This window comes from Apis cerana, linkage group LG10 (assembly GCF_029169275.1).
Source record: "Apis cerana isolate GH-2021 linkage group LG10, AcerK_1.0, whole genome shotgun sequence".
Taxonomy (NCBI): Eukaryota; Metazoa; Arthropoda; class Insecta; order Hymenoptera; family Apidae; genus Apis; species Apis cerana.
Genome location: NC_083861.1, coordinates 7,534,864 through 7,546,381, shown reverse-complemented (window position 1 = coordinate 7,546,381; position 11,518 = coordinate 7,534,864). Strand labels below are relative to the sequence as shown.

At 35.1% G+C, this 11,518-nt stretch overlaps 1 protein-coding gene across 16 annotated transcripts in view; it reads right to left on the bottom strand.

Annotated features, from left to right (window-relative positions):
* Window positions 1-217: 217 nt before the first annotated feature.
* Window positions 218-11,518, bottom strand: part of LOC107992450 (uncharacterized) — a 116,441-nt gene continuing 105,140 nt past the window's right edge. For 6 of the 16 annotated variants that reach the window (XR_009831640.1, XR_009831641.1, XR_009831636.1 and 3 more), the window contains 4 exons: window positions 11,289-11,493; window positions 11,050-11,220; window positions 4,461-4,924; window positions 3,330-4,379 (listed from right to left, as the gene is read on the bottom strand). Coding sequence is in view for 2 of the 16 variants with exons in the window: in XM_062081066.1 (XP_061937050.1) it covers window positions 4,866-4,924; window positions 11,050-11,220 (230 nt within the window). In the remaining 14 variants the exon portion in view is untranslated. Of the gene's footprint in view, window positions 2,854-2,946; window positions 3,088-3,149; window positions 4,380-4,460; window positions 7,517-11,036; window positions 11,221-11,288; window positions 11,494-11,518 lie in introns of those variants that run through there. The other 10 variants (XR_009831644.1, XR_009831635.1, XR_009831645.1 and 7 more) reach the window with 8 other exon arrangements.

Genomic DNA, 11,518 nt, shown 5'->3' with positions numbered 1-11,518 from the left:
AAATGAGTTTCTTTATTTAAAAAACATTTATTCCTAAGCCTATATTTCTCTCAATCCTTTAGATTTAAGTAAATTAAGTATAAATATATTAAGTATACAAAAAATAAGAATATTTTTATTATATTATATTATATTATAAGTACAAGTTTAAATGTAACTAAATCAATTGTTAATTAAAAAATATGTATCATTAATTGTAAATTATATTCAATAAATGTTATTTTCAAATAAATGAGTTTTTTATTTAAAAAAATATTTATTCCTAAGCCTACATTCCTGCCAGTCCTTTAGAATTAAGTAAAATGTTAAAAAATGATTATTAAAAATATAAAAAATTCGCAAGGTAAGTATATAAAAGGTAAGTACAAGGTAAGTATAATTTTGAATTGCCAGGCGCTTAAAATTTCGGTTTGTATATAAACATTAGTCTGTTTGTTTACATTTTCAATGTTTATTTACATTCTGGGTCTGTTTATTTACATTTTCAATGTTTATTTACATTCTGGGTTTGTTTATTTACATTTTCCAATGTTTATTTACATTTTTCAATGTTTATTTACATTCTGGGTTTGTTTATTTCCATTTTCCAATGTTTATTTACATTTTTCAATGTTTATTTACAAAAATTTTCAAAATTTTCGAAAATTTAAGGCCTGGGAGTTGAAATTTCGATTTGTTTACAAACATTGGTTTGTTTATTTACATTTTTCAATGTTTATTTACATTCTCGGTTTGTTTATTTACATTTTCAATGTTTATTTACAAAAATTTTCAAAATTTTCGAAAATTTAAGGCCTGGGAGTTGAAATTTCGGTTTGTTTACAAACACTGGTTTGTTTATTTACATTTTCCAATGTTTATTTACATTCTCGGTTTGTTTATTTACATTTTCAATGTTTATTTACAAAAATTTTCGAAATTTTCGAAAATTTAAGGCCTGGCAGTTGAAATTTCGGTTTGTTTACAAACATTGGTTTGTTTATTTACATTTTTCAATGTTTATTTACATTCTCGGTTTGTTTATTTACATTTTCAATGTTTATTTACAAAAATTTTCGAAATTTTCGAAAATTTAAGGCCTGGGAGTTGAAATTTCGGTTTGTTTACAAACATTGGTTTGTTTATTTACATTTTTCAATGTTTATTTACATTCTCGGTTTGTTTATTTACATTTTCAATGTTTATTTACAAAAATTTTCGAAATTTTCGAAAATTTAAGGCCTGGGAGTTAAAATTTCGGTTTGTTTACAAACATTGGTTTGTTTATTTACATTTTCCAATGTTTATTTACATTCTCGGTTTGTTTATTTACATTTTCAATGTTTATTTACAAAAATTTTCGAAATTTTCGAAAATTTAAGGCCTGGGAGTTGAAATTTCGGTTTGTTTACAAACATTGGTTTGTTTATTTACATTTTTCAATGTTTATTTACATTCTCGGTTTGTTTATTTACATTTTCAATGTTTATTTACAAAAATTTTCGAAATTTTCGAAAATTTAAGGCCTGGGAGTTGAAATTTCGGTTTGTTTACAAACATTGGTTTGTTTATTTACATTTTCCAATGTTTATTTACATTCTCGGTTTGTTTATTTACATTTTCAATGTTTATTTACAAAAATTTTCGAAATTTTCGAAAATTTAAGGCCTGGCAGTTGAAATTTCGGTTTGTTTACAAACATTGGTTTGTTTATTTACATTTTTCAATGTTTATTTACATTCTCGGTTTGTTTATTTACATTTTCAATGTTTATTTACAAAAATTTTCGAAATTTTCGAAAATTTAAGGCCTGGGAGTTGAAATTTCGGTTTGTTTACAAACATTGGTTTGTTTATTTACATTTTTCAATGTTTATTTACATTCTCGGTTTGTTTATTTACATTTTCAATGTTTATTTACAAAAATTTTCGAAATTTTCGAAAATTTAAGGCCTGGGAGTTAAAATTTCGGTTTGTTTACAAACATTGGTTTGTTTATTTACATTTTCCAATGTTTATTTACATTCTCGGTTTGTTTATTTACATTTTCAATGTTTATTTACAAAAATTTTCAAAATTTTCGAAAATTTAAGGCCTGGGAGTTGAAATTTCGGTTTGTTTACAAACATTGGTTTGTTTATTTACATTTTTCAATGTTTATTTACATTCTCGGTTTGTTTATTTACATTTTCAATGTTTATTTACAAAAATTTTCGAAATTTTCGAAAATTTAAGGCCTGGGAGTTGAAATTTCGGTTTGTTTACAAACATTGGTTTGTTTATTTACATTTTTCAATGTTTATTTACATTCTCGGTTTGTTTATTTACATTTTCAATGTTTATTTACAAAAATTTTCGAAATTTTCGAAAATTTCAGAAATCATTAGCAAATTACTTACCTTTTTTTACTTACCTTTTTTACTTACCTGTTATTACTTTTTTTCAGCTACTTAAATAATTGTTTTTCAACAGTTTTCTTATTTCTAAAGGGTTAAGGAATATAGGAACACAGGAATATAAAGGATTAAGGAATAAGGATATTGGGAATATAGGAACACAGGAATATAAAGGATTAAGGAATAAGGATAATGGGAATATAGGAACACAGGAATATAAAGGATTAAGGAATATAGGAACACAGGAATATAAAGGATTAAGAAATAAGGTTAATGGGAATATAGGAACACAGGAATATTCAGGATTGAAAAATTTGGATAATAAAAATACAGGAATATTTAGAATTAAGGAATATGGATAATAGGAATGTAGGATTGTGCAAAATTGGAGCACAGGAATATACTGGATAAAGGAATATGAATAACAGAAGTATGTATTTTATATACTTACCTTTTTCGAGCTACTGTCCTTTGTGGCACTAAAAATTTGTTAAATTTATAAAATATTAGAAACATTTAGATATCATTTAGATACGAAATATTAAAAACATAGATATCATTTAGATATTTACCATATTATTATTTTTATTAATACATTCTCATGTTGGCGTAAATTAATTAATTGTTTTTTCATCTAAATTGATAAGAATATTTTTGATAGTTTTTGGAAATGAGATCAATTCCTTGGAATCTTCGGAAATTATGTCAAAATACTGAAAATTTCCAAATAAACGAATTAATGAACATTAATCATATGTTTACCGTTCATACTTACTTATACCATTATCCCCAATGTTCCTAATCATTGTTTCTGAGATTTAAAACATTTTCCATAATTTACACAAATGTATATTTCTTTCACACTTATCTTCTGTAAATACGAATACGAATACGTTTTTAATCATTTTAATAATTATCAAATAAATATATACTCAAGAATATACTCAGTACTGTATTTTCTATTATTTAGAATATTTGCTTTTAATAAAAATGAAATATAATTATTAAAATACAATTATAATACATTATTATAATTATTTAAATTAATTAAAATAATATTACAAATTTTTGAAATAAAAATTAAACAGTTTCTATTTACTTTTTTACATATAAGGACGTAAAGGATTTATAAAATTGAATGTTGTTTTATTCGGAACATTTTTTAATATTGTGAAGGATAAAGAAGATATTTAATAAAAAAGATTAATATCGAAATTCCCTGAAGAAAGAAAAATTTTTGTCCAAAAATTCGATTTTGTATTAGGAGAATATGATACGATAAGAGATCAATCGAAAAATTTTTCCAAGAAATAACGTCAAATTCTCTAAAATTCTTAAAAATGATAAATTCTAAATTTTAAGAATGAACATATTTACGATATATAAAATTTGGAAGCAATAAATTATGAAACTTTTAATTAATATATTACATAAAAAGACAATACAATTGATCATATATGCGTATCATGAGAAAGCATAAATTTTGTTCAACAAATATTTACAAGAAAAACAAGTAATGGGTAAATATGATAAATATTGTGTCATCAACGCCATCTTCAGAGTGCCGCGAATAAAATACAGAAAAAGAGAGAAGACAAAAGAAAAAGGATAGAAATAGAATAAGAATTGATCGTTATCACCATCTATTGAATTATTATTAAAAAAGAATATTTTTGACCTTCATGAGATGGCATTAGCCTTCAATTCTTAATTTACTTTATTTTTTACCCTTAAAAAGATATTTTTATCTGTTTTATCAATCTGAAGAGGGCGTTAGTATTCTATTCTTACTTTATCTCTGTTCTTCTCTTTCCATCTTCTATCCTTTCTTCGTATGTTTCTTTTGCGGCACTCTGGAGATGGCGCTGATTTTCTAATTTTTATCCTATATCTGTCCTTATTTGATTCTTTGTATTTCTTTACATCATATATACTTCTTCTCCATATTACTATACACGTACATACGTTTCATTCAGGATATTTCGTCGTCGCCAATAACGAACCGCTGAAAAAAAGATAGAACACATGATAGAAAATGTAACAGTTAAAAACAAAAAGAAAATTAATACAAAACGAATAAACGTACCAATTTTTCCCGGAATTATGCGACAAATTAAACAGATTATTAAACAAGATTTTTATTCCTCCTCCAACATTCCTCTCCCGGTATCCTTAATTCCTTAAAATCCTGCACAATCCTTCAAGTAGATCAATGGATTCAAGAAAATCGGAGCATAACGCCATTTGGAGTAATTCGAGATAAAAAAAGGAAGAGGGAGAGGGAGGGAGAGGGGTACAGGGATTCGTGTCATTCTTCGAGGAACGGTATCACCGTAATCCGAGGACGGTGATTACACACCGTTTTGCCTTCGTATCCGACGTGTTACCGGTTGTGTCGGGGTCGTGGAACGAAGGGTCCCTTTCATCCAAGTCCTTCGGAATAATGGACCGAGAATCTAGAGCGAACGATGCGCGAGATGGGATTTGAAATCTATCCGCGTGAAATCCGCGCGACGTGCTCGTGGAACAGTGAGGCAGAAACTATCTTCCCTGGACAGATTAATTTAATATTAACACACGATATCCATGCACTTGCATTTTAAACGATCAATAAATTACGTTCAACCAATCAAAAAAAAAAAAAAAAAATCTTTCTCTCCCCGTTCCGTTCTTTATTCCCCAAATCCAATAAATCCTCTCTTATTTTTCCTCGTCTTATTTTAATCTCTTAATAAGCTCGTTCAAATCTCCAAAAAAAAAAAATGTGTCCCTACTCTTTTTTTTTTTTTTATTTCCAATGGTCGAACGAGATCGAACGAGAAAAAATCGGGCGGAAACGAGGGAGGCGAGAAGAGAAAAAGAAAAGGGGTCAGATTTATTTCGCAAAGCAAACCGCTTCCTCGAAACAGGAGGAGGAGGAGGAGGGGGAGGAGGAGGATCGGTGGTTGATTTAGTGTTCGACGGAAGGCGAGGCGGAAAATGCTTTGGAACAGGGAGAAATAAATGTTCTTAAGAATCGCGCCGATAAATAACGGTTTATTAACGTACTAATGCCTCGCGCGAAATTAACGGGAGTCGTGGCAAACGAGACAGAGAGAGGGGTGGGGGAGAGAGCTGTCGGCTTCCGGGGAAGGGGTTCGGTTGCAACGAAGAGAGGGAGGGGGGAACTTGGAGTCTTAAATGAACGGAGCCGCACGCTGCGGTTCTAATTAAAACAAACACGATTATAAGTTTCAGCTTGAATTTATAATCGTCCCTGCACGTCACGTGTCTGCCCCCTCCCTTCCTCCTCCTCAACCCTTTCTTCGACGCGAGCTTCTCCCTTAACGAGTTTGCGACGATGGGCTCGGGGAAGATTTTTGGAGGAGAGACTTTTTTCCCTTTTCTTTTGTAATTCGTAACGTTGATCTCTTTTCACCGCGTAATCAAAGGAAATAATATTACTCATCCCTCGGCCAACTTTCGAAAGATAACTTTGTTTCAAAAAGAAAAATTCTTGGAAATTTCTCTCGATTTCGTTCTTCGTCTCCTCTCGTTTAAAATGCAAACGCGAAGTTTTTGATCGGAGGAAATACGGATACTAGACGCGATGAAATTGCAGTTATATTTCCGTTTTACCGATAGAGAATGCGTAATTGAGTCGTCGGAGGTGGTTATCGCGTGTAGATAAATATCCCACTTAATTGGAATTCTCTATCCTTCGCGTTATCTCGATCCTTCTCCCTTCCCCAGTCTCTGCAAGACTGCTTTTCAATTGATGATACACGTGTCCACGTTCACGCTGCGATCTACCCCTTGTCGCAAAATTGTTGCTCCTCTACGCGACTCGTCCAGAAGTTTATTTTTTCCATCCTCGATAATCTCATTTCTTATCGTCATTAGATACGGATATTTATACACACGTTAGTGGAAAAATAATCCGTAGGGAAGATTATATTTCAAAGTTAACAATCTTACTTAAACAGTCATTGAATGAAAATACGATATCCATATATTCTTGCATTTTAATTTCTCTTTTTTTATTCCTTTCTTTTAAAAACTCATCTCCATAAAAATATCAGAAATTTGCATCAGCATCTCCGTCGATACAGTTCGAGCTCTTCTCATCGACGACCGATCCAAGTATTCGTTTAATCGGATCCTGCGACGAATTATAATATTTTTAAAAAGAATCTAATGGGCGAGGAACGCGATCCGGATATCAACGGAGGCTGCTACCGAGGAACGATCCTACGATTATATCGATGTTTAGGCACCCGCTGGGTGATCCGTCTAATCCGGATTTAAGCTCGCATGCATGGAGCGCCGCTGCACTCGGCCGCGTCCACGTGCGTATCTTCCCTCTCGATCGAGCATCTCCTGCTTGAATTTTCGGCCAAATACAAATGCCCTCCCGTTTATTTCCCCCAAAACCCTTTCCACTCCACTTCCCTTTCCCTTCCACTCCTCCCACCACTCACTTTTCACTTGTGATTGTGACTCCATGTCACGATAGAAACTTGGAGAAAAATTATTTTATATCCATCGTTATTTAAGAAAACTTTTTCATCGATTGCTTCTTAAATTGGTTAGGTTCGCCGATTTTAATTCTCCGGAGAAAAAGAAAGAAGATTTGGTCAACGAGATGGCCGCGATGATAATTTCTCGTCCTCCTCCTTGTTTGTTTTGAATCACTCGGCCCATCCTTGGTCCAGGAAGGAAGGGGTACCGGTTGATAAAGGTAGCAGCAGTTTTAATTACAATCTTATTATCGCGGAACGAAGTTGGCCCAGCCATGCATCACCGTAACAGACAAGAGTTACAACAACTTGTTAATTCGGTTTATTAATTTATCGCCCCCGTATATCCGCCGTGGAAAATGGAGGGGTTGCTCCTTTTTCTTCCTCTTCTTCTTCTTTTTTAATTATTCCTTTAATTAAAAATCCGGTTTCTTCCTTTTCGCAACTTCCTTTACAGGTTCCTTCGTATCTCTTTCCAGTCTTTTCTTATCGAGTGACGCTTCTTGTCTACTCAAATTTTGCTAATGAGGTTTAACAATACAAAACGGATGAACAGATTAAATAGAAATTTGAAAGTTCGAAAGTTCGAGACACCTGTTTCGTTTCCTCTCCTTTCCTTCAAATTCATTATCGTTTATGCGATCTAGAGTTTAGAAAAAGAAAAGACAAGTTAGGTATACGTGAACGGAAATAATAACGCATGAAATAGAAGAAAGAAGTATTAAAGTTTTATACTCAAAGAGGATTTCAGTTCGATATCTATTTTGGATAATCAGGATTGCCGTTTGAATAACGGCATATTAACTTGTTATGTAGTTCTTTTGACTTTTGAAGTAGCATTTCTAAGTTGACATTTATACTGTTTACCTGATAATCTGTATTATAGTAAATAACACGCGGATAACTATTTTGTTTTTCGTATAATCTTCCTGTCAAATTAAAACGGTTCAAAATATTTTTTAACACTTTACGCAATTCGAATCGAACATAATACATATTACATAATTTTTCTCCCTTATTTCTTTCTTTTCTTTAATTATAATCGTTTACCATGACATTATATCCAATTACACCCATTTAATCGATTCCTTCCAATAATCGCGTACAAGAATATAACGATTATTAAATTTCATTCAGCTTAGAGAAAATTATTGTTAATCCAATAAAACGGAGAAAAGATATTCTCATCATCGACGTCCCACCAACCTATATATATATATATCTTCCAATATACTCCTCTCAATGACGTTCTTTCATTCCATTCCATTCTATTCTAGAGAGGAAAGGGTTGTTGTACACAAGTGTTGAAGAGTCCTTTAATTGGATACGATACGGTCGGTTGCAATTCGATTTTCCTTGACGCTTCCATCACACCCACGCGTCGAGGTTAATTGTTTCGACCTCGATGCTCGTGCAACGCCAACTTTTGCCACGACACACGCTTAATATCTTAACCCCCGACGTCTAGATAAGCCCGTTATCGATTTACAAGATCGCGGGGGATATGTATACCCGATTACCGCTCGATGGACACGTCCCGCCTCGTGGTGGGGGTGATTTACCCTTCCTCCGTGGACGGAGGGAGAGGGGGAGGATCAAGAAGCCCGCATACGCGCGTAAAATTTGACGAGGGATCGCCTGTTTTGGAAATAGAATTATAGGAAGCTGGTTATGAATTATTCAATGTTTTATTCTTTTACAATATAACGCGGTTGATTCAAGTTTTTTGAAGCGTGCTCCTGCAGATGGCGGGCTTCTCGTAAGTGAATTTATCGTAATGGATGTAAACAAATTAGCATCGAATTTGGAAGTATATAAAAATGGGACAGATAAATCAAATAATGATTTAAATGAAACCGAAGGGGGATCTCTGAATTCTCCTTCTTCTCGAGTAATCTTAATCACGAGAGAAAATTTTCTTGGAGAGGACGATCCACCCGCGAGACGAGTTAACGAGTTTGTTTTGCACACGGAGAATTTCGCCGTGGGATCGTCGTTTTCGATTGGATCGGTTGATTACCGTTGGAAAAAACGTTCATGGAGGAAAAACAATGGAAGCAAACGAAGCGAAACTTTCGTTCCCTCGGAACGATCGGAAAATTGGCTCGCGTCGAGTCGAGAGCGAAAGAGAAATCACGCTTGCTTATCGAGAAATTGTACGGAATTAAATCGCAGGTAAAATTCCATCCGTAAACGTAAACAAGATAACGATTTTCGCGAGAGACATCTCGCGAATGAATTAAGATCGCGTCGACGCGGTTTGCTGCCAAGGCGAAAGGGTCAGCCCCCTCAAAACAAACGTGTAATTTACCAGTGGCTGCTAACCTCGTTTAACCTAAGGGGCCAACCTTCGTAACTATAATACCTCTTCGAGAGAGGGTAATGGGTCGAGAAGGAAGAAGCCCCCGAGGACTATGATGAGGTTATACTTTAGTAGGCGGAGAGGAACTCCCGTTTAAGAAGTAATTAAGTCCTGCCACGCCTTCGGTCACGCTTCTCCCGACCCGCGAAACGATGCAGCATCCATTCCGTAAATTATCACCGATTATTCCAAACTTGGATTCTTATCTAATAATGGGGGAAAAGGCGATATTCCTATCCAAACTCTTCTCTTCTTTCTTTATGGAGTTTTCTTCTATTACTCGATGTTATATAAATTTTTCGAACCACCAATCTTGGAGCTCGCCCCCCAATCGATCCTTCCTACCTTCCTGTTATAACATAGATCCGATATTTCCAAGAATCTCGAGCGATAGATCCAACGATTTCTCGAAACTGTATCAACCGGCATTCCGAGTAATAACAAATTTATAATTCATATATCGGCGTGCAGGCCAACAAATTACTCGCGTCAACACACGCGGACGGTAGGCAAAGATGGAAGAAGAAGAAGAAGAAGAAGAAGAAAAGGAGGGGGAGGAGGAGGAGGATCGGGGGTGGTGGCCGGTTCGATCGTATAAATCTCACGTATTCAACGGCGTGGCACGCCATGACGGCCTCTAACGATATATTCTGATATAATTAAAACAATAAATAAGATGGCGCCCAACCGAGAGCAACGGGGGTCGAACTCTAGCTACGTTTTCTCTGCCTTCCACGTCCCGGAACCCCCTCTTCCTTTCTCTCTCTCTTTCCAATCTATCTCTCTCCCGCGCTTTCCAGAAATTAAATTCTATTCATTTAATCGAATACAACTGGAGCATTTCCCGACAAAGACGATGAGCGAAATTACGATTCGTTTCAGCTTCCCTAATTGCGAACACCAAAACAGCAGAGAGAGAAAAAGAAAGAGAAAGGAAAATCTCTCTAAATTTTAACGCATTACACGCGTACTCGGACAATAATCCCTGCGATTTATCTCGTAATTTCGTGGGATTAATCGAAAGAAAAAAAGAAAAACACTTGACGTTTCACGAGCAAACGAGCCCAGCCACCCCGAATAACGAAATAAAAAGTATAATACAAAAGACAACCGAATGTAGCCAAAGGGACTACACATGTAACACAGGAGATTCGTTGTAGGAGCAACACGGGGCCGCGTGTTCATTGAGTTTCAACCCCTTGAGAGATCCTTCTTTTTTTCTGTTTCCTCCCGACCACCATTATTTTTCCAAGAGGAGCAGGCGGCGTCTGGGCGCGCGTCCGCCGGTATGTCTGGAATCTTTGCCCGGCCAACTCGTTCGCCACGGCGAAACAGTTGTCCTCTCATCCAGTTTCAGCTTCCTTTTTATCGGGCGCACCATCGTTTGAAAAAACGTCTCTCTTTCGTCGTTTCTTCCCTCAAAACCGTCTCTCGTTAAAAAAAAAGAAGAAGAGGAGGAGGAGGAGGAGGAGGAGATGGATGGGGTGGGTGGAGAGAGGAGGGAGATTTCGACGATGGGAAGAGAAGGGAAATAAAGAATCGATGAATCGGTGGACGTGGACGTGGCTTCGGAGAGAAAGAAATACATTTGGACGATACTTTGCCCGTTCCGTTACCACGCGACCAAAAGGAGATTCCTATCTGGCCCTTGATAAATTACTGTCCCTACACGGGCCCACCTTCCATCCTCGAAACGTTTGGTAGTTTCTCCCTCCTCCGAGAGTTCCTCTTCTCGCGCGCCCTTCCAGCACCACCCTTATAATATTAATTTGCCCCACCATTGTCCACTTTTATTACTCACATATCTTACGAACCTTCTCTTCGTTTTATTTCCCTCCGTTCCGGATATATCCCTCTTCGTCGTTTATTCGATCCTGCTATCCTGCGTCCACCTCTCGGGATGTTTCGATGAGGAATCTCGAGCGAACGGTTAACGAAGATTGAAAAAAAAGGATGTTTTCGTGCACTTCGTTCGAATTCTTCCCCTGTTGTAATAATTTTAAGTATAAGGCAAATAATAACTCTTAAAAATTACATTGTTTTTCCATCGTACCAATCTTTAAATTCTATATCAAAAATGTGAAGAAAACTTTGCTCTTCATCGAATACAAGGTTTTTGCATTCATTTCTCAAAGGCTCCATTAATCTTCCAATTTTGCCAAGTCTTGCGATCCTTTCTTCACCTTCTTTTTCCTTTCAATACGCGTTCGAAATAATGGCAGATCTCTTTAACTCAGTCGTAGGCGTATCGAGCACGGCTAAGAATCCGCAGGAAAGAGTTAA